General features: G+C 37.9%; 4 protein-coding genes across 5 annotated transcripts; all 4 read left to right on the plus strand.

Annotated features, from left to right (window-relative positions):
* Window positions 1-2,806: 2,806 nt before the first annotated feature.
* Window positions 2,807-6,951, plus strand: LOC110746649 (uncharacterized). The gene has a single exon (XM_088244988.1). It carries the CDS (start codon window positions 2,937-2,939, stop codon window positions 3,255-3,257), a length of 321 nt encoding a protein of 106 aa, XP_088101114.1. The 5' UTR covers window positions 2,807-2,936; the 3' UTR covers window positions 3,258-6,951.
* On the plus strand, window positions 6,713-11,547 carry SKS5 (SKU5 similar 5). Of its 2 annotated transcripts, XM_021946881.2 has the most exons (7): window positions 6,770-7,105; window positions 7,277-7,386; window positions 8,657-8,927; window positions 9,839-9,941; window positions 10,034-10,745; window positions 10,832-10,910; window positions 11,014-11,547. In XM_021946881.2, the coding sequence occupies exons 1-7, from the start codon at window positions 6,959-6,961 to the stop codon at window positions 11,230-11,232; spliced, it is 1,641 nt and encodes a 546-aa protein (XP_021802573.1). In that variant the 5' UTR covers window positions 6,770-6,958; the 3' UTR covers window positions 11,233-11,547. The 2 variants fall into 2 exon arrangements, with proteins under 2 accessions (XP_088101106.1, XP_021802573.1); XM_088244980.1 differs by lacking the exons at window positions 10,832-10,910; window positions 11,014-11,547 and having other exon boundaries at window positions 6,713-7,105; window positions 10,034-10,749.
* Window positions 11,548-13,576: 2,029 nt separating this feature from the next.
* On the plus strand, window positions 13,577-18,312 carry LOC110746636 (TCP-1/cpn60 chaperonin family protein). The gene is made up of 12 exons (XM_021946864.2): window positions 13,577-13,751; window positions 14,018-14,054; window positions 14,151-14,207; window positions 14,904-14,969; window positions 15,079-15,190; window positions 15,414-15,542; window positions 15,761-15,832; window positions 16,109-16,224; window positions 16,330-16,406; window positions 16,621-17,106; window positions 17,434-17,749; window positions 17,891-18,312. The coding sequence occupies exons 2-12, from the start codon at window positions 14,049-14,051 to the stop codon at window positions 18,035-18,037; spliced, it is 1,584 nt and encodes a 527-aa protein (XP_021802556.1). The 5' UTR covers window positions 13,577-13,751; window positions 14,018-14,048; the 3' UTR covers window positions 18,038-18,312.
* Window positions 18,313-18,636: 324 nt separating this feature from the next.
* ECH2 (enoyl-CoA hydratase 2) lies at window positions 18,637-22,143 on the plus strand. The gene is made up of 11 exons (XM_021946887.2): window positions 18,637-18,830; window positions 18,942-18,964; window positions 19,084-19,189; window positions 19,356-19,426; window positions 19,561-19,633; window positions 20,037-20,076; window positions 20,433-20,505; window positions 20,577-20,727; window positions 21,200-21,270; window positions 21,677-21,850; window positions 21,934-22,143. The coding sequence occupies exons 1-11, from the start codon at window positions 18,771-18,773 to the stop codon at window positions 22,019-22,021; spliced, it is 930 nt and encodes a 309-aa protein (XP_021802579.1). The 5' UTR covers window positions 18,637-18,770; the 3' UTR covers window positions 22,022-22,143.
* The last annotated feature ends 41 nt before the right edge of the window (window positions 22,144-22,184 follow it).

Below are 22,184 nucleotides of genomic sequence, written 5' to 3' on the forward strand. Positions count from 1 at the left end.
TTTGTCGGAAATATTCATTCATAGGCAATTCATTATGAAATGAGCCAAAAACATTTGCTTCTTCCATCACAAATTTATTGGAGTATTCTTACATAGTAAGTTCCACAATTTCAGTTGCGGCTGCCATTGGAGATGGTGGAGGTGACTCCTCGGATGTTCCTGTAAGAAAAAGAAACAAAAACAAATCAAGATAAAATGAAACAACAATCAATAAACAAAAATAAAACTAAGTACTCTAAACATACTCAAACAAAACAAATAAGCAACCGTGCCAGTTCCCCGGCAACGGCGCCAAAAATTGTTGCATTCCTAAAAGGACACAAATTAATGTGCAAACAACCAATTAAAAATACCCGCAAGTGTACGAATCTAATGAAGTATAGATTATGTAAGTACGGGGTCGATCCCACGAAGAACTTGTCGGTTTCCTATAAGTTCTAATTTGAGTACGTAAAGAACACTAATTTTACACAACACACAAACACAATACAAATTGGAAACTAAAAATGAAGTAAGGAAGATAAAAGAAATGAAACAACACAAGAAAACAAAGAAAAACACAAACAGCACTTTCTATCACCCGTTTATCACCATTTGGACAGATTCGTTTCTCTGTTTTTCAGTTTCGACCTCTGTCCAGTTTTTGACCTATAACTTTCCAACCGTTTATCCAAAATTCACGTTCTTTATACGGTTGGAATCAGCACAGAAAATGCAAGAACACAACGCGGACCAAAAGTCCAAAACAATTACGGAAACAAACAAAATTCAGTGACAAAGACACAAAACGTGTCAAACACGCAACTCACACACACATTGGGGGGGTTTTTTGATTTGGTTCAAGTGACCTATTTCTATTGCATGAAAGTAAATGGACTTTGAATTTAAATGTGAATGGCAGAGATGAATTATCAAAATGTGAAATTAAAATGTAACAAACACTAGGGTTTCGGAATCCACCCTAAACAATTCTACCCATGTTCATGGATACTCAAGTGATGAACTCTAAATGTATTGATGAAGATGTTCGCAATCAAGACCATGGGTCGTGGCTCAAGACGCATTGATTCTCTCTAATATACGTAAAGTGCATGGTTCGTGCTACAATACTTGTGCCCTCCTCATAACCGAACCTAGGTATGGTTCGTACTTCAATTCGATTGCAAGGAAAACCCATTAAGTTCAAAGAGAATATGAACATCACAAGAACCCTAATAGCATGGTGTTTACATTAGGTATTCAAGAAACCAATTCACATGGATGGTTCTTACTCCATCCATCTATTGCTTAGGAAAACATGAAGATACACATAATCCCAACAACCTCAAGAAGCATGCTTTCAAAGGTAATCAATCAAGGAAAACACACATCAAGGATAGATTAATTTGGTGAATTGGAATTCATCAATTGTTGTCAAGAAACCAATTCACATGATGCTCACTTAAACAAGTTCAATCATTTGTTGCTAATTAGAAATTGTGTTCTTGGTTATCTTACACAACTTCTCAACTTTAGCTACATGCATACAACCTAAGGTGATTAAGCAAAGGAAGCAAACACATATCATAAAATTCAATTAGTGAATGGGGTTCATCAACAACATCTAGAAATTCATACACTCAAGCATCAAAACAATAAGGTAATCATGTTTAGGGCTTCAACCTAAGCCCTAGCTATGGAGTTTAGTTGCTCATACTTATTCCAAATACAAACTCGAAATATAACTAGAAGGAGTTTACAGATTTGGAAATGATGAAAGCTTGAAGTCTTCAATGGTGGAAGTCTTCTCCTTTCTTCCTTGGCTGCACCTCCTTCTCCTTCCTTGCTCTTAGCTCCCCAAAAGCTGCTCTCAAGTTGTGTAGAATGTGGAATAGCCTCATTTCCCACGATCAAAAGGCTCCCAATATCAGATTGCAATTTTGACTTCTCCTCCCTCTCTCCTCCTTTCCAGCTTTTACCTTTTAATATAAAACTACCACCTTTGATAAAGCCTTAGCCCATTGTCCCCTTGCCATGATGGAGCTTTGACTTCACAAAGATGCCAAAAGCTCAGAAAATATCTATTTTACAAATGTAATTCCTTGTTACCAAGAGTTATGGTAACAAGAAGTTAAGATGACACAAGGGAGGTAAAAGCTGGCCAAATCCGGATTTCCAGAACTGTGGTAACATGATGGATTGGTTGGATAGGCAATACTTGTCCAATGAAGCTCAAATTTGGATATGTTGTAGTTAACATCCATTGGAACAAGTCTCATGAAGATCATGACCTCATCCGAGCAACAGAGCATGTTGATCCCAGGCCAAGAAGTTGACCTACGAAAATGAACAAAAACAGAATTTATAACTAATAATGCACTTTTAGCTCATTTTCATCCCAACCAAGGCAAAATCTAAGAAAACACAAAAAGGAAGTAAAAAGCTATAAAATGTCAAGAACTAACTCAAAATAGTGGGTGAATAACATGAAAAATCATGTGTAAAAATGAACCGAACAATACCCTAGTCATAGGATTCAAGTGTGTAGTAGCTTCCAATTTTGTCAGAAGATTTTCAGCAATGAAAAGATTTGAGTTTTCTATACTTGATGTACGCTACTTGTAAATTATATCCGTGGTTTAAAAAAAAAAATAGGGAGAGCTAAGCCAAAAAAAAATTCAATTTGCCAAACCCAAAAAAAAAACACTTGTTTAGAACAGGGATATCATTTCTGTTCTTAAAAAGAAAGTATCCGTAAAAATTGCTGATAAGAAGAAATTGAAAATAAATAATCTGTAAACACTAGCTGCCTGTCCCATATTTTCCTTAAAGAAAAAAAAAAGCTGCATATTTAAGCCTTATTTTCTACCAAAATAAATAAATTTTAAGCCTCATTTTATTTGGGGGTGTCGTCTCACTCTCGCAGTGCTCTGAGTAACAGTCTAATTTACGTCGTTATGGCATCATCGGCACCGCCAAGCTCAGCCGCCCAAAACCCAGCGAAGTCGTTGGGTTTTATTGCAAACGCTATGAAGCGGAAGGACAGATTCATTCAGTTCTTCGCAATAACTGGAATTTTGCTGCTGAGCGTCAGATCGCTGGGCCAAAAGTATCGCCTCCACGATCTTCACGAGGACACCTCGGCTCTTAAGGAGGAGCAAGAAGCCCTTGTCAACCGCATGAACAACATAAAGCGCGATCTCCTCCATGAGGCCTCTCTCGAGCCCACTGGTCTCTTCGCTTCTAGGCTTCGCCTTCTCTTTGGCGAACGAGAGTGATCGCACTGTGAGTTGATGTTCTGAGGATTCCTTCTCTTTCTCTTCACTCTAGGTAGTTATTCGGAAAGAGATGCGAAATTTAACCCGAATTTGATAAATTGGATGCTCAATTCAGTGGTTTCTTGTTTCTTAATTGTTGTCGACCTAGGGTTTTGTATCCTTATTTCGTATTCCTGTGAGTTTAGGATTTTGACGCAGAATGTATACTGTTTCGTGATCGATTTTCGCTTAGGTTAGTTTGTTTAGTGGAACGTGACAAGGAAGTAATCTTTCAAATAAATTGTTGAACACTGAGCTTAATTTACATTTTCTTTTTCATTGTGCGTGAATATGGTTTACGTTGTTTGGTTAGGTTTCTTGCATTTGCTCCCTGTTTATAGGTGATATGAATTAAGTTCGAGATAATTGATGAATTGATTGTTTGAGTGGTTTGCTTGGAGCTTGGGATTCAAATGTTCTGTTCATTCTGATCCTGGCGAAGGATTTGGTTATCTTATCTGTTTTCATAAGTTTTGGGGGTTTATTTTTGAAGATACCTTCCATGGGAAAATGTTGTTTGGCTTTGATTTTGAACAATTTCCAAGTAAAGTTAAAGGGTCTTGCATTTTGGTTATGAAACCTCTTGGACAGACGAAACAAGCAAATGAAGCCTGTTTCAGTTTCATGTTTCCTAGTGATCCTCAAGTAGCCAGCGGATGTTGCATTAAGCAGTTAAGAATCCCTTCACAAATGTGAAAGTTATCACTCATTCGGAAGAGTAAAAATAGATTGACTCTGCATAAGCGTCTTTTTTCTTCATTTACTCGTATATTTAAAATGTGTGTTCTACTATGGTTTGTAGGGCATTCTTCCATAAATATGTGTGCGTCCTACATCTAAAGGATGGACAGTCGTGTCATCTCCAACATGGTCCAACCATGTAGGACAATTCTTTTGTTACTTGTGAATACTACACCTCGAGTTGAATTGTTAAACTTATTTGTGTTGTACGAACAGTCCGTGCGAATTACTTGTTAGCCTGTGTATTGGACCATTGAGGGTTTTTTTCTTCTTCTTTTGTTAATAACTATAGATGTCGTTTTGTATGTGGCTGCAAATTGCTTTGTCTTGCATCTCAACCACTCTGGGCGATGAGGATTCTGTGTTTAGATATGAGCCTTCAATAGAATAAATACATTGAAGCTATTGGATGGGGTCATATAAAAGATTAGGAATAGAATGTTAGAATGTTTAAAGTGTATTATTTTACTTGGGTTGCAGAGTGTTGTGTTGTGAGGATTCCCTGCTGTTACACATGATGCTTATCTTGATTCTTGATGATGATGATAATAATGATGATATAGGTTGCTGGGTTGGAAATTGCAAGGCATTTCAGTTTTACCAAAAGAGTAAAAAAGAAGTGTGATTAAATTTGAATTTTTAGAACTTGAGCTAAAATGAATATGAACGAGGAGTGAAGAGTCAATCATTGTTATAGCTTTTGGAATTCATATGATTGCTTTGCTCAACTTAATTGCACTGCAAGTCTGTAGCATCAGGACTTTGATTGAGATTTGAGAGGAATGTGTGCATGTGTTGCTTTTTCATGTGTTTTTTTTTTTTTTTTTTTTTGGTCTGAACCATGAGGTGGTCCTGGATGGGCCCCAATTATGGGTGGCACCTTTAAGCCTTAACCACAACCCAGACTAATCCCCACTCACACCGGGTCGGCCCGTAAGGGGTAAAGTGTTGGCCAAAGTGGTGACTCCGTACGAGAGCAGGGATCGAACCCCTGACCTCTCTTAAGGAATGAGAGTGCCGAATCACTCACACCAACCACCTTGGTTCTTTTTCATGTGTTTTTTGGGTGGGCCTGAATGCGTGATTATGAGTCCCACATACGTCTTAAATCTTTTTCATGTCAATAATGTTATCTTCCTGCACTACAGTCTACAGCTGTGTTACCCTTAGGAGGAGGACATAGATTTGATGGCTACGTGGTGTATGGTTTGAGTTCAACATGCCCACTAATCACGGTTAAGGGGACCTACTACCCAGCCAGGGGAGCATCATCAATAATTTGGTTACTTTTGAACTGCATTTGAATTTCAATTAGAAACCGCGTAAGCATGTTACTTTTTCTTTTTCCTAAAGTTGGGGGGTTTTTAATTTTAAATGAGAAAATCTACTTGCAATTTTCCTGGCTTCCTTAGAAGTTAGAAACCTGATCTGATAGGAGTAGTAAATCTCAGAATGCTGTAGTGTAGTGTAGTGTAGTGTAGACATCAAATAAGTCAAGTCAGTACTAAAAATAAAATAAATAATGAGATTTGTCACACATGAAAATTTAAAAAAATGAGATGTCATAATCGAACAAGATAGCTTTGAGCACATTTCTCATTCTGTGTGTGTGGATGTGTAAAAGCGTGGGAGTCAAGAGTGTTGTGTAGTTGACATAAACGCCAATACCCAATAGCGTGAGTGTCATTAAAGTCTGTCACGTGAATGAATGTTGCAAACAACCGAGTCCCAATTCAGTTAACTTACAATACTTTTGAATTTCCTTCTTTTAATTTCATACGCCATTAGAGACAATAAACTTTCATGTCAAATAACTAGAGAAAGAAACAAAGTGAATTTTTGGTGGATATTCACTTTTGTTTATTATTTATCGCTACTTGATTGAAACTGGTTTTGTTTGTGAGCTGCTTAATTCATTGAAGGAAGTAGGAAATTTTGTTAAAACTGCCATGACAAGAACAAGAAAAATAAAGCCTGCCGGCGGCTGCCTATGTTTAAATTGGGAAGTGGAGGTGGGTAGGGTCTAGCGTGTGAGATTCGTGACTCCATTGACTACTATATAGTCATGTAATTTAATCTAGTTAAGTTAATAACTTCGCAATGCAATTCCAAGTTCCAACCCCAATAAAAAGAGGCCCTCCTCATTGGAAGCGGAAGCTGGAGAAGAAATGGTTGGGTTGACTAATGACTCATGAATGACAATAATGAGGGCCCTACTATTCTGCTGGATAAAATCTCATCACATTTTCACATGCAATCTCTGAGGAGGATGGCGCCAAAACGAAACCTCCACCCTTCCCTCTCGCACACAACACAACACATTCGCCACAGAGTCGCAAATACAAAAACCAACCCAACCCATGTGGCAGACACAAACACACCCACACAATTCAAACTCAAACTTGGTATGCCTTTATTCAATTCATAGACCATATAGAATAATAATCAATTATAAATAATAATGTAACATAACACCACCGACACCGCAATTTTCTTTTTATTTCCAAATTATTTGCAATTAAACAAATATATATTTATTTATTAACTTTCCCTCTCTTTTGTTTTCTTTGCGGCTAGGCTACCTCTCACCCTTCCTTTCTTTCTGTAGCGCACTTAAATACGTCCCATGCCTCATCAAATGTCATCATCATCATTCGCTCTTCTTCCCTTCTCCTTCCTTCCCCTCCCTTGTTTTAAACTCACAAAAACACTCCTCGCTATTATATAGCTTTTTCCTAAGTCCAACCATTCCAATCCAATACAACTCACCAAAGAGCCAAACACTACACTAGTATTTATACTCTCTCTCTCTCTTCTGTCTCTCTCTCTTCTGTCTCTCTCTCACAGAGACAGACAGAGTCATTGGCTTAAAGCCTTAGTAAGTAGGGCTCCCTCCCTCCCTCCCTCCCTCACACATACAAATGTCGCTCAGCTTTGCGGGAGCTGCGGTTTCCGCACTGCTATGTCTCACTACTCTGTTTTCCATTGTCGCTGCTGAAGATCCGTACAGGTTCTTCGAATGGAATGTTACTTATGGCGACATCTACCCACTTGGTGTGCGCCAAAAGGTTTGTTCAAATCTTTAATTCTTTCTAATGATGATTTCCTTGCACATTTTTATTTATTTTAATTTAGGAGATGTACTGCACTATGTATGTGTACACGATCTATTTGATTTCTGAGTCTGATCTGATTGAAATGGATCCGATCTGTTGTTCCTTGTTCTTCTTTTTCTTCAGGGGATACTCATCAATGGTCAATTCCCAGGCCCAGATATTCACTCTGTTACTAATGACAATCTCATCATCAATGTCTTCAACAGCTTGGACGAGCCATTTCTCATCTCCTGGTACACACTCCACTCCACCACTCTCTTTCTCTTTCCTCGCTATTCTGGCTCTCTGCTAAGTGCAAACATTATCACCCCCAAAATGAGATCAATATTTGTTAATAACTTAATAGGCTTGGCTTATATATCTTATAGGGAATGTGTGAAAAAGACAAGATTGCCCTACTCATTCTGCCCTTATTATAAACCTTTGATTAGGGTGCGGGGTTAGGACATTTCGTTACTGTAAATAGGCGTCATGTGATTCATATCATATTACAGCTAGCAGAGAAAGTAGCAAGGAAGGGACGCCTGCCTAATGCTGCGCCCACATTTGTCTCTCAAGTCTTTTTCTTTTTCTTTTATTTTCTGTCCATTGGTGGCGTATCAGCTGCCATTTGGATTTGGGTGTGGTGGAGGAGGAGGAGGAGGACATTGGACAGGATGGTTTCAGTGTGATTCATAAGTTTGAAGTTAGATCTGGGTTTAGGATTTTGCATGACTCTCTCTCTCTCTCTAGTTGATGAGGAGGGGAGGGCATGGTTCTGATCCGGTCACCGTTATTAATAATTGTAAGGGAAGGGAAGGGATCTAATACTACTATATTTAGAAATTAGAAAGGGAGTCCTGTCTATTCTATTCCATGATTAAATTAAGCGACAGCAATTGCTGAGCCCAAACATTTAATCACCCTCCCTACCTCATCTACATAACTCATCAAGCAGCTCATGTTCCCTTCCTTCCATTAGGCTTTTTATTTTTTGGGGTTCTGGAAACCCTACCATGAGTTGGGTCAGCTAGACGAATGAAAAATTAAAAAAAAGGACCCGACAAAATCAATTGCTCAATTATGTAAATTTGGACTTTGGAGCACATGCTATTGCCATTGATCTTTTTCTTTTTCTTTTGTCTTTTTGCTATGATTTTTTTTCTAAATAAAAAGAACAGCAGAGTATGATAACCAGAAAATATTAGGTCTCTTGACTGCATTGTATGTTTGTACTAAAAAATAAATAATTAATTTGTCCTTGATTTGAAAAAAACAACTAGATTAACTGAAGTGATTACCGAAAGAACAAGTGAGTGATTAATTGTCCCTTTGGGCTTAATCCTTTTTCTTCTGGCTATAAAATAAACAGAGTTGTCTATCCATATACCAAAAGAAGCAAGTAATTAGATTGAATAACAAGGAGAGGATCTAGTTAAATTAAACAAAAAATTAGTTTATATAATTTGGAGTTTAATATGGTTATTATTGTACTGTACTGTATTGTACTGTGTGTAAATATAGGAATGGAATTCAACAGAGAAGGAATTCATTTGAGGACGGCGTGTACGGAACAACATGTCCAATACCACCAGGGAGGAACTTTACTTACATTCTACAAGTCAAGGATCAAATTGGGAGTTTCTACTATTTCCCATCTCTTGCGTTCCACAAGGCTGCTGGTGGTTTTGGAGGCATCCGAATTCTCAGCAGGCCCAGAATTCCCGTCCCTTTCCCTGATCCAGCTGGTGATTATACTGTTCTTATTGGGGATTGGTACAAGTCTAATCACACGGTAAGCCCTTCTTATCTTTTCTCTTCTTTTAACATTTTCTTTTTAATTGTCAAGGCAAACATTTAACTGTGTTTCTTAAGAAATACTTACATCATAGAATAAAATGAGCATAACATTATTTTGCTATTCTCGGTCAATGTGATAATTTTTATAAGAAAATAAAAATAAAACGATTACGTCGGTCGGTGGCATGTTTATCTGAACAGCTGGACCTGTTTGACATCTGTGATCTTGTGTCGGCAGCCTTTTTCTTTTATTTTCCTGCGTTTAATAATGAGAAAGCATCTCGAATTTGTTACAGTAACTTTGTGGTTTGCGGGTCTGGAAGATATGACATTTTTTTGGCAGGTGTTGCTAAGAATATTATTGTTTAAGTTCAATCCAACAAGGAAAAAAGAAAAAGCAATTTTGGTTTTTCATTATTGAATTTGCCATTACCCATACCTTGTTGGTATGCGGGCCTGGGGAAGGATTACTATGTGGGCACATGTTATGTTGGACCACGGACGCAGTATTGTCCAAGTTACCTTTCTTCATCTGCCCACCCACGCCCAATGGCCCATGGTTGCACCGTTTGTCTTACTGTTAAATGTAGCCATGTTTTATTGTCTTGTGGGTAACTATTTGCATTTGGAACCTTTTTGAAGATTGGGGAAAAAACAGTAGCACTATACCAAGTGGAAGTTGTTGACTTGAATTTGAAGTTAGTAATTCCAAACAGTAAATCGATGTCGGAAACTACCAAAACAAAACAAATGTGGAGGAGAAGAGAAAAGAGAAAACACAGTTTGGGCCTGCGATGTGTTTGGTTGTCTAGACTCTAGAGCCCAACAATTAGGCATTTGGATCAAATTAATGAATGTTAATGTTGGTGTTGGTGTTGGTGTTGGTGTTGGTGTTGTCTTGTACAGAGCTTGAAGGCTCATCTGGACGCTGGTAGGAAGCTGCCTTTCCCTGATGGAATCCTTATCAACGGTCGCGGGCCCGGTGGATTTTCTCTTAATTTCGAACAAGGTGTGCTTTCATTGCTTCCAAATTTTAATATCATTAAGCCTAGCTAAGATTTCCTTAATAAGTGCATTTATTATATATGCATTGCATTGCAGGCAAAACTTACAGGCTGAGAATATCCAACGTTGGGTTGCAACACTCCCTCAACTTCCGAATTCAAAACCACAATTTGAAGCTGGTAGAAGTGGAGGGAACACACACCCTGCAAACCACCTACTCATCGCTTGATGTACACGTGGGCCAATCTTACTCCGTTCTAGTAACCGCTGATCAGCCCGGGCAAGACTACTACATTGTGGCTTCCTCTCGTTTCACCACTCCGATCCTCACCACCACCGGCACTCTTCATTACACCAACTCTGCTGGCCGAGTCTCTGGCCCACCCCCCGGTGGACCTACCATCCAAGTTGACTGGTCTTTGAACCAGGCCCGCTCTATCAGGACCAATCTTACAGCAAGTGGACCCAGGCCAAACCCACAGGGTTCCTACCACTATGGACTGATTAACACGACCAAGACTTACGTGCTGGAAAATTCCGCCGGTCAAGTGAATGGCAAGCAAAGATATGGAGTGAATAGTGTGTCGTTTGTCCCGGCAGACACTCCCCTCAAGCTGGCGGACTACTTCAAAATTGGAGGAGTTTTCCGCGTGGGAAGCATCTCTGACAGGCCTACTGGCGGGGGATTGTACCTTGACACCTCCGTCTTGGGTGCTGATTACAGAGCCTTCGTCGAATTTGTGTTCCAAAACAACGAAGACATCATTCAGAGCTGGCATCTTGATGGTTACTCTTTCTTTGTTGTTGGGTAAGCACTCCATACACACACAATTCTTCAGTTTTGGTTTCTTGACTTGATCATTAATAAATGAATTGAATGAATATTGGTTGCAGTTTGGATGGAGGGCAGTGGACGCCTGATAGCAGGAAAGAGTACAATCTCAGAGATGCAGTTTCACGTAGCACCATTCAGGTGATTACTTCTTCTTCTTCTTCTTCTTCTTTATGTTTGATATATATTATAGATAGAATATTGATGGATTGGATTGGATTGGATGGGTGAATGGTGAGTGCAGGTGTATCCCAAGTCTTGGACGGCAATATATGTAGCACTTGATAACGTGGGAATGTGGAACTTGAGGACTGAGTTTTGGGCACGGCAATACCTTGGACAACAATTATACCTGCGTGTTTATACTCCCTCAACTTCCATTAGGGATGAATACCCCATCCCCAAGAATGCACGCCTTTGCGGTAGAGCAGCTGGCCGACGCACACGACCCCTCAAAATTTAAGCCACCACACTTGGAAGAACAGGGCCTCTGTTCTGTTCCGTGAGCATCTAGCTAGCTTGCTTAGTGGATTCATCAAGATTGAACAACGTCAGTATCTTACTGTTTGCTTGCTTCTTCTAATTTGTTCTACTATTTATGATGTCAAACGCGGAGGACATGTAGCATTGCAACTGTCAAGGACCTCAGCTCGAGGTCACATTCTTTTTTACAACACATTTTGTATTCCCCCTTCCTTATTGTTTGAGGTTTTCATGTACCTAATTAAATTATTTATGATAAGGCCGGGGGTGACCCACACCCTCAAGTTGCCCCTCATCTCAACTTGTCTATTCTTATCTTTGCTACTTATTATATACCGGCTATATTCATCATGTCATCGCATATATACAAGTTAAAGGTTAATGTGACTTGTTTTTCTTTTTTCAAAACTTATGACTTGTTAATCTTGTTACATGGTTATCTTTTTTGTTTTTTGGGTCTTATGACTCACCAACTCATATCCCCATCTTTTAAATCCCAAATGATATGGTAACCTATTTTATTTGTTAATATTTGGACCAATCAACCTCATTTATTTATAAATAAATATAAGCAATTATCATATCATAGGGCACAACCCTTAATACTAAAAAAAAGCTCAGTTAAGTCAACGAAGTCTAGTCGAATGGAAAAAGGGTTTTGACTTACAGAGCAGTAGTCTCATATTCGAACTTCCATTACACTTTGGTAGAGTGTGTGTGAGAAACCTCACTCCTCTTGTAGTTTAGACTATCGTTTGTATTTAAAAAAATAAAAGTTGAGTTGATGCAACATTTTTTGCCACTACTAGTCGCGACTTGTTACCGCTCATTTGGGAGTGATCCTGAAGAGGTCAATAATCACTTTTATGGATAATCACTTATCCAAATAATCACTTCAAGTGATTTTATGAAGAAGCACATTCCATGTGCTTCTCCCAAGAAGTGATTAATGATCTGTTTATGAGCACAAACTCCTAAATGAGCCCTAAATATATCAGCTTTGTTGGATTTGTAATTTTGATTGAAATACCAACGAAGATAAATTGTGGATGCGAATGGTGGAGGAACTTTATTGTACAAAAGAAAATACCATTTGATGCCACATGTTAATTTTTCAAAGGTAAAATATCTATTTATGAGCACAAAATTGTTTTACCTAATACGCATACGCAGTGTGCATGAGTTTGTTACAATAAGCCCATGTTTATTTTTTATAAAGCATGTTCAGTCTTCTTTCTCTAACTCCACAAGTTAGGGCATATTGTGCTATTAGGGTTTAATAAATTGGGGGAAATTTTGGGACGAAATCTAAATTATATGAGGTATAAGGTCACATATTGGATGCTATATTGAAGCCTAAATCGATTGAGTGAGAACTATATTGTGACTTCGGATGGCAAGGAGACGTAATCAAGGTTATAGAGCACCAATATATATCGGTAAGCTGTTGATTCCATTTTAATTTGGTTTGGTTCTTTGAATTTCCTTATACCTCACAATTTCAATTTCAACCTAATTTTCCCCAATTTGTTAAACCCTCATAGCATAATATACTCTAATTCAGTTAGAGGAATAAGAATGAAGGTGCTTCCTAAGAAAATAATGTTGTTAACGAAATATAACGGAATGTATGAATTGTAAAATTTAAGAAACACAATGATCAATTTGGCTAAATATTTTTCTCATTGACCAAATTGAATTTTCGTGTAAAACCCAATGATCAAAAAAGTATTTTAACAAACCAAGATGATTGGTGTGAGTGGTTCGGCACTCTCATTCCTTAAGAGAGGTCAGGGGTTCGATCCCTGCACTCATATGGAGTCAGCATTTTACCCCTTACGGGCCGATCCGGTGTGAATGAGAATTAGTCTTAGTTATGGTTAAGGCTTAAAGGTGCCACCTATAGTTGGGGCCCATCCAGAACCACCTCGTTGTTCATAAAAAAAAAAAAAAAAAAAGTATTTTAACCCCATAATCTATTAACGCTTGATTAAATGATTTTTTTCCCTCGATATTGAAACGAAGTACGAATTCAACTCTTGAAATGACCCGAAACTTATTGTGTATTTATTATTTTTTTGTAAAAAGTAAAGAAAAGAAAAATACAATAGCGCCTTCCTGCGCCTTCGCGAGACTACACAAAAGAGTGTTAAGTGAACTTAACTGGCTAGGGCATTGGGGCGTTGGTATTTCTCATTTCCAATCACCGCATAGAAAACACTCTGGCCCACCCATCCCGTTCCCAATCCAACGGTTCGTTCTTATTCTTTGATGATCAGATTTTGAAAGTCAGGCAACCTAGCGGACGTTAGACATGCGGTTCATTGAGAACGATAAATAACCACTACACACTCTTTTCCTCCGCTAGTGCTGTTTCAAGTTTCAACTTAGAAAGAGTGAAAACCCTCTTTGCGACGCCGAAACCAGTTTTTTGGGCGGGATCCAGAGCCTCCGATTTTCCATTCGCCCTCTCTGTCTTTGCTTTCTCTCTAAGATCAGGTAGTTGCTTGCTTATGATCTAGGGTTCCTAAGATTTTGAGGTTTAGGGTTTTACTTTAGTTTTTCTTTACTTCAGCTTTCCTCTATTCTCTCTTTCTGGTTCTCTGGAGAAGAAGTGAAAAGTAACGCGAAAATGGCCGAAATGTTGCTTCGTTGTTATATGATTTAGGGTTATGCCATTATAATTGGTTCATGACTTCTGTGATTGGCTAAACGCATTTTTTTTCTTTCCATTTTGTTTACTTTATATTTGTGCGATCTTGCAGGTTTCAGCTAAAGTCATCTGATATCTATTCCATGGCGGTATGTGAATGTTTAATAAATATTCAATACAGGGTGTTGTTTTTTGACGTTTTATTTTCAGAATTCTTTTTATTAGACTTTGATTGGTGAATATAGGTCGAGAGAATTTTCAAAGATGAAGCTAGTGAGGAGAAAGGAGAGCGGGCTAGACTGGTGAGTTTTCTGCATTCTGCGGTATTAATTTAAGTGCACACAATTGCTTGTAACACTTGCAGTTATTTTCCCCCCTTTTATGTCTTTGTTCAAGGGACATTCCAGAACAGACACACAGGAGAGTAAACGAAATGTTGCTTTTCTGAGAGTGACTGACAGTTTATTCTTTAAAATATATGTACATGCTTAGATTGCAAGATTTTACTTCACTGCAAGGCAATGTTTGTTAAATAATAATCGGGATGGGATAAAATTATTGACTGGAAGCATAACTTTTATTCACACTTTCTCGATCCCTCGGGTTTGAGAAAGTATTACTCATTATTTCTTTACATTCTTTTGACCTTTCAAATTCCTTTGGGAAGAATGAAGCATTACACCTTAAACATACGAGTGGCCATCATACAAGATCTCCTTTTGTTTTATTTTGTGTGTACAAATCAAATATTGGAGTGAATCTTCTGTTTGGCATTTAATTACTTGTGTTCCCCTTTTCCAAAAAAAAAAAAAAAAGTGTTCCCAAGCCCTTCTGAGATTTGCTACTGTCCCAACTAAGTTGAATATTGCTCAATTTTAAGTATAGGCAGTGTACGTTAAGCACATTCAATCTCGTTTTGTTGATTTGAATTTCAAATGACTATGGATAGAAGTTGACTAATCCCTCTTTGAACTTATCTATAATCTGTATTGTTTTAGGCGTCATTTGTGGGTGCAATGGCAATTGCTGACTTGGTCAAGACAACCTTAGGGCCAAAGGGAATGGTGAGTTTCTACTTACATGTGTTTCCAACTAATAGACGCATGTGCTGATACCATTAATTTTCATTTTCCTACTTGTGTTAGTTACTTTCTTGCTAATATATTTGGACAGGATAAAATTCTCCAATCAACAGGAAGAGGACATTCGGTCACTGTCACAAATGATGGCGCCACCATCTTAAAGTCTCTGCATATTGATAATGCAGCTGCTAAAGTCCTTGTCGGTATCCTAATAATTGCATTTTGCATTAGTGAATATTCATGGTGATCATAACAGGTTGTGGAAATCTTCGTCCCGTTGAGTTATCGTTTTACATTTATGGACTTGGGCAAAGCCTTTGTTTGCAAGTTATCTGTGTCTGAACTACCTAGTTATTGAAATTAATCATGACTGGTGGAAATAGATTTCATATCGCATTTTGTAATGATCTTTAATACAAGAGTCAGATATTTCAAAAGTTCAAGACGACGAGGTTGGTGATGGGACAACTTCTGTTGTTGTTTTGGCGGGGGAACTCTTAAGGGAGGCAGAAAAGCTCGTTGCATCAAAGATTCACCCAATGACAATCATATCAGGTTTGTCCTAGGTTTCTGCATGAACATCTCTCTCTCCCCCTCTCTCTTTCACACACACACAGTATAAATATGATTCTGTGTTTTCTGTTGACCAAAACCTATACACTTCCCCTTAGCTTTATTTTCATTTCAGTGTCTGAACTTGTTAATAGGGTCATATCTTAGCTTTACACTACTTATGTGATGCACGTGAAAAATGCTGTATGTTTGATTGTCAGGTTATCGAATGGCAGCTGAATGTGCTCGCAATGCTTTGTTGCAGAAGGTTGTGGATAATAAGGCTGATTCTGGTATTCACTGCAGCTTATTATTTTGAATTTAAGTGCCGTCATTTTGGCTTCAGTGATTTCTCTTTTTCTTCTGTACCATTCACCAATTATATCTCTTCATGGATCAACTTTATTTTCGTAACTGCTGATATGAGTTATTCAGGCACATGATGTTTAGTTAATGAATTCGATGTGTTTGATCTCGATGTATACTGCTCACTGAAATTGCTTGGTTATGCTTCCATTATATTTTCCTTGAGCTATTGTAATAATTGAAGACATCACTGGATTGTGCAGAGAAATTTAAGTCAGACCTAATGAAGATTGCAATGACCACTTTGAGCTCCAAAATTCTTTCTCAGGATAAGGAACACTTCGCACAGCTAGCAGTGGATGCTGTAATGCGGCTAAAGGTGATTATGACTTAACATTTGGTAGTTAAGGTTCAATCTTCATGCTGCAAACAATTACTTTTCTCTTATCTTCATGTTGTTTCACAAGGCTGTTTGCAATGGCAGGGGAGCACCAACTTAGAGGCGATCCAAATTATAAAGAAGCCCGGGGGATCACTAAAAGATTCTTTCTTAGATGAAGGGTAAGAAGAGCAATGGATATTTGACCTTCTTATGAATTCAAAATTTTTGGGAATTCTATAATATAGTCTTCTAGATCTTTGTGTCTTTTGTTATCAATTTATCTGCACAGATGAAATGATCTGTAAATTTCTTTTTGTTCATTGTTTGGAGACATATGCTGGTCCTTATTTTCTCATGCATGTCTTCTTCGTTACTTCTGTTTTTCTTGTTCAGATTTATTCTTGACAAGAAAATAGGTCTTGGTCAGCCCAAGCGCATAGAGAATGCAAAGATTTTGGTTGCAAATACAGCAATGGACACAGACAAAGTAAAGATATACGGGGCACGTGTTCGTGTTGACTCAATGTCTAAGGTTGCTGAAATTGAAGGGGCTGAGAAAGAAAAAATGAGAGAAAAAGTGCAAAAGATAATAGCTCACGGGATTAACTGTTTTGTCAACAGACAGTTGATCTACAATTTCCCAGAGGAGCTCTTTGCAGATGCAGGAATACTTGCAATTGAGCATGCTGATTTTGATGGGATTGAGCGTTTGGCCTTGGTAACTGGTGGTGAAATTGCATCAACTTTTGATAATCCAGAGTCAGTTAAGCTTGGGCACTGCAAACTCATTGAGGAAATTATGATCGGTGAGGACAAGTTGATCCACTTTTCTGGTGTTGAACTGGGTCAGGCATGCACAATAGTGTTGAGGGGCGCAAGGTATTTTTTTACATTTGTTCCCTGCCAATTCAGTTCGGCATTTTTAACTTGGTTTGTGTGTTTCAAAACATGAAATGGCGTACAGTATTTCTCAATGCTTATCTTGCATGCAGCCATAGTTTAACTTTTTGTTCATGAGGCAATTAAGACCTCATTAATTGAATTCTATTGATTGATTTTATCTGCATCCTTGCTCTTTGGAATCCCAAAATTTTGTTTGCATGCATTAGTTTTGTGACTTGTAATGGCAGACAGTTCTGCTATTAGTATGTGATTCTTGTCTGACAGTTTTGTGACTTGTATGACATGTTTGTATTTCTTTGGCAGCCATCACGTGCTTGACGAGGCTGAGAGGTCTCTGCATGATGCCTTGTGTGTGCTGTCTCAGACAGTCAATGACAGCAGGGTTTTACTCGGAGGTGGATGGCCTGAGATGATTATGGCAAAGGAAGTTGATGAGCTAGCCAGGAAGACTCCTGGAAAGAAATCTCACGCTATTGAAGCTTTCTCAAGGGCACTCTCAGCCATTCCTACTATCATTGCTGACAATGCTGGTTTGGACAGTGCTGAGTTGATTGCAAAGCTACGTGCAGAGCACCATAAAGAAGGATGCACTGCTGGGATTGATGTCATCTCTGGAGCTGTAAGTACCCAAATAAAGAAAATGAAAAAAAAAACTGAAATAGGACATTTTAGGTGTATATGATGCCTGGAAACCTCTTCAATCCGTTTTTCTGGATTGTCATCGTTAATTGATGCCTGGCAATTTTTGACATTCTGGCAGGTAGGAGACATGGCAGAACGAGGCATATCTGAATCATTTAAAGTCAAGCAGGCCGTCTTGCTGTCTGCAACAGAGGCTGCAGAGATGATTCTTAGAGTTGATGAGATCATCACATGTGCGCCTCGGAAGAGAGAAGATAGAATGTGAAAGGCTGGATAGAACAATTTGCCAGAAACAAATGTATTTTGACGTCTGCCCTTGTCTCGGCATAGTTTATGTATGAATTGGATGTTGATGTTATTGTTAGAAGATGGGATTTTAAGTTTTGAAGAAATGAGTTTTCGATATGGTCGTAATTGTAAGTGAGCACTTAATTTTGGATTTTTATCTAGTTTTCGTGAAAAAGAAAGCAATGGCCGGTGGGGTGGGGGGCTTTGTTTTTCTCTCCTTTTTTTTCCTTTTGCAGAGTATTGATTTCATGATTTCTCTGTTTTACGTTTCTCTTCTCAACTATAACTATCATTCGCTGTTTTATTGCTTTCGTTCTCGTGGTTGATTAATTGATTTAAGCAAACAACATTAACAAAATGACTGGATTGAAAAGGCACCGGATTGTCGGCCTCTCTGTTTTTGGGTGAACATATTTTTACTATATGTTTGCTTTTTTTAAGTTGAAAGTGAAACCGTCTTCATCACCAAAACGAAGTCAGTCCATTGAATAAACAAAAAAAACACAAAAGAAGAGTCAATCCAGCGCAGCGGTAATAAAATGAATAAAACAAAATAATATTTGGTCAATGAACTCAGAACACTGATTGAATGTGGTGACTGTTACTGTTGACACGAAAGACGCCCCAGCTGACATTATCTTGGATCTTCCCCATCCTATCCTTCTTCTTACATTACACCCAAAATTTGCAAACAGAAAAAGAGTGTCGAGATGTCGTCGGATGCGTCGGAGTTCGATCCTGATCGTATCGAGTCTTACAAATTCCCTGAGGTGCGCTCCGCTTTGTTTTTCATGCTTTGTTAATTGCGTTTTCTACACAGCTCTCAACTCTTGAATTAATCTACTTTTCGGCTAATTATTCCATTGATTTGGGGACTTCAGACGACATACACCTATTCGGAGAGGTACGCTTAAGCGTTTCTATCAGATTCAGAGCAGTGTTTTTCTGTTTTTTTGTAAAATTATGAAATTACCTGGCCATTGAAATGTATAGTCTATACACTTACCCTTTGTAACTTGGCAGAGATGTCGCGCTCTATGCGTTAGGTATTGGAGCTTGCGCCCGGGATGCCGTGGACGTCGACCAACTTCAATTTGTTTACCATGAAAAGGGCCAGAAGTTTATCCAGGTGTTAATGATATAATCAAGTTGCTTTTTCATTGAATCATCATTGGAGTTATTTCGTCTAGTAGAATCATTTGAGATAATTGTACAAACATGCTTCTGCGAGCTGCGTGTTTGTTTATATTTACAAAACATATCCATAGCATAAATAGTGTTGCTATTTTCAATAGGTCTTGCCAACATTTGCTGCTCTGTTCTCGCTTGGATCTCTGCCAGGAGGTTTAGATCTGCCGGGGTTGAAGTAAGCATAGATGATAAGGTCCCCTTTACATATTTCATGTGTAATGCTTGAATTTACACTGGCTTGGTGGTTCATGAAATTCTGAATTTATTTTTCTTTTGCTGACTGGAATTTCTGGTTTTTGTTGCCACCAGATTTGATCCTCGTCTTTTGCTGCATGGACAACAATACATAGAATTATACAAGCCACTTCCTTCAAATGCTTGTGTATGGCCTCTTACTATAAGCTGTATTTTATGCCTGAATGTGCAGTAGCTCTGGCTTCTTTACATTGTGAACCTTCTCTAGAATTGCTTTATTTTTCTACCATCTGTATGTAATAACTGGTCTAAGTGCAGTAAGAGTCTGTGCCCAACCGACATGGCTGCCAAAAAATTGTTTAATTTTGGAATGAACCTAATTCATTGCCCATTAACCTTGCTTTTAATAGCATTTTGGGTTGTAGATAAAAAAAGGTAGCATCCTAAATAGTTTATTTATTTCTTTTAGCGATTACTTTGTTATGAAATCAATTTTTATTAATTTATTATTGTTTGGTTTTGTTTATCGTCTATTTGTTTCCTTGAAGAGAGAATAAGTGTTATTTTATGTTACCTTTTTTTTTTTGCAGTTAAAAAATACTGTGAGTCTTGCTGGACTCCATGATAAAGGTTTGTATTTGTTAGCAGAAGCATATTATTATTTCAGTAACTTGCAGAATCATATGCATGCTAGTATGAGGAAGTTTGACTTAAAGGTTCTTTGGAGAAATATAAGCAAGATGCATGGTATCTGTTTGATGTGTTTATATATTACATGAAAGTTCACATCTGTTATATGAAGTTCCAAATAAAGTCACACTTTATAGAGATAGGGTAAAGAATCAAACTTTAAAGAATCACTATCCTTTCTTTTTCCAAAGTGAAGTCACACTTTAAATAATCACTGTCCTAAACCCTTTCTTTATAGAGATAGTAATGCTATAATTAGGTTTTTTTTTTTTGGTGGTTGTTAATTTTCTTTGCAGGTAAAGCTGCTATTCTTGAGATTGAAACAAAAAGTTACGACAAAGATTCTGGTGCATTGTTATGCATGAATCGGTGAGTACTCATTTGAGATAGCTGATCTAATACTGCGATACAATTGACACAGCTGGGGTGTTTCTTTTCAGGACAACTGCCTTTCTGAGAGGTGCTGGTGGCTTCTCAAAATCATCTCATCCATATTCATATTCAAACTATCCAAAGGACAAGGTTCCATCTGTGAAAATCCCAAAAGGTCAACCTTTTGTAGTGTTTGAAGATTGTACACAACCATCTCAGGCATGTAGCATTTATTTCATTATTGCACGAATGAAAGTCATTGTCTCATGTACAGAACTAGGAGGTTAATCTCCTAGTTTTAGTCAAGTATTTTCCTTGATCATGCTCCTCTTTCATATGGCATTTGGTCCTTTTTCCTACAGAATTAAAAATGGTTGAGTTCTAACAAAGCTATGGTCCAATTCTGTTAGTTGCCCCTTTGTCAACCTATTTGCCAATTGGTGATCACAATGCTGCTTGTATGCTTGTATGCCCAAGACTCGACTAATAGGCAGCTATTAATGGCTTGTGCTTGCTTTAAATCTAAAAATACGTTTTCTTTAATTAGCATATTCAAGATAAACAAAAAGAGTAGAGTCTTTTATTCATCTTTATGAGTGATGAACATGTTCAATTTATGGTTTGGATACATTCAGTTTTTATATAAATATAACTACATAGAATCTTTTGACCTCTTTATGACTTTCTGCAGGCGTTGCTGTATAGGCTATCTGGAGATTATAATCCTCTGCATTCAGATCCTACATTCGCAAAAGTTGCAGGGTTGGTTTCCCACTTAATTACATAGATGGGCTTTTGTTAAGTTTTTTCTTTTGATTTTGTGTAGTTCATAATCCGCTTTCAGATCCTATGATTCTGTTTTGTCTCAACATACTAAGAGTCATACTGTAGCCAACTAATACTGCGCATTTATTCTTCATGTAACTACAATAACTGTGGCCAATCAATTTCTTTGCCTGGTCATGTTTTCTCTTCTCATTTGCTCAGGCCGTGCCGACTTTGATAGCAGTAGAAAAAGTATACTGCGTCTTATATAGTTCTGAGTCAATTGTATTTGAAATGAGCTATGTTTTACTTGTTCTTGTTTTTCAACTTTCATTTGTACCATAGATCCAAAATGAACCCAAAATTTAAATTTATCTAACATCGTTATATTGCATTGTCAAAGATTCACACGGCCGATACTGCATGGCTTGTGCACACTTGGATTTTCAGTTAGGGCAATTGTGAAATGCATTTGCAGAGGAGATCCAAACCTGGTTAAATGCATATCAGGCCGATTCCTTTTACATGTCTACCCTGGTGAAACTTTGCTCACTGAAATGTGGCTTGAAGGCTTAAGGTAGATTTGTGTCTCATTCATTGGTCTCTGTGAATCATTTATTATAAACCCCATCGAGTTAATGTTAGTGTTCAAATATGCAGGGTCATATATCAAACAAAGGTGAAGGAACGAAGCCGGACAGTGCTTTCTGGATATGTGGATCTCCATGGTTTATCGTCGTCGCTGTAAAACACTTGTTTATTTACATATGTATTTTGTACTAAATAAGCATATGAAGCGTGTCGCTGTCGTGTATTGATGCTGTAAACAATAAAGGAAATATTACAGGGTTATGAACCTTTTACTTTCAATTGACACTTCTCACGTCTCAGGAAATAATAATGTGAGGTTC

The sequence above is a fragment of the Prunus avium genome, chromosome 1 (assembly GCF_965620075.1).
Source record: "Prunus avium chromosome 1, drPruAviu1.hap1.1, whole genome shotgun sequence".
Classification (NCBI taxonomy): domain Eukaryota; kingdom Viridiplantae; phylum Streptophyta; class Magnoliopsida; order Rosales; family Rosaceae; genus Prunus; species Prunus avium.

What these genes read in the sequence shown, in the direction of transcription:
- SKS5 (XM_021946881.2), top strand. Translation starts at nt 6,959, where the DNA reads ATGTCGCTCAGCTTTGCGGGAGCTGCGGTTTCCGCACTGCTATGTCTC. An exon ending in TACTCTTTCTTTGTTGTTGG is followed by an intron (nt 10,746 to 10,831) that starts GTAAGCACTCCA and finishes TATTGGTTGCAG; the next exon opens with TTTGGATGGAGGGCAGTGGA. An exon ending in TTTCACGTAGCACCATTCAG is followed by an intron (nt 10,911 to 11,013) that starts GTGATTACTTCT and finishes TGGTGAGTGCAG; the next exon opens with GTGTATCCCAAGTCTTGGAC.
- LOC110746636 (XM_021946864.2), top strand. An exon ending in AAGGAGAGCGGGCTAGACTG is followed by an intron (nt 14,208 to 14,903) that starts GTGAGTTTTCTG and finishes GTATTGTTTTAG; the next exon opens with GCGTCATTTGTGGGTGCAAT. An exon ending in ATGCTGTAATGCGGCTAAAG is followed by an intron (nt 16,225 to 16,329) that starts GTGATTATGACT and finishes TTGCAATGGCAG; the next exon opens with GGGAGCACCAACTTAGAGGC.
- LOC110746649 (XM_088244988.1), top strand. Translation starts at nt 2,937, where the DNA reads ATGGCATCATCGGCACCGCCAAGCTCAGCCGCCCAAAACCCAGCGAAG.
- ECH2 (XM_021946887.2), top strand. Translation starts at nt 18,771, where the DNA reads ATGTCGTCGGATGCGTCGGAGTTCGATCCTGATCGTATCGAGTCTTAC. An exon ending in AGTCTTACAAATTCCCTGAG is followed by an intron (nt 18,831 to 18,941) that starts GTGCGCTCCGCT and finishes TGGGGACTTCAG; the next exon opens with ACGACATACACCTATTCGGA. An exon ending in ATGTGGCTTGAAGGCTTAAG is followed by an intron (nt 21,851 to 21,933) that starts GTAGATTTGTGT and finishes TCAAATATGCAG; the next exon opens with GGTCATATATCAAACAAAGG.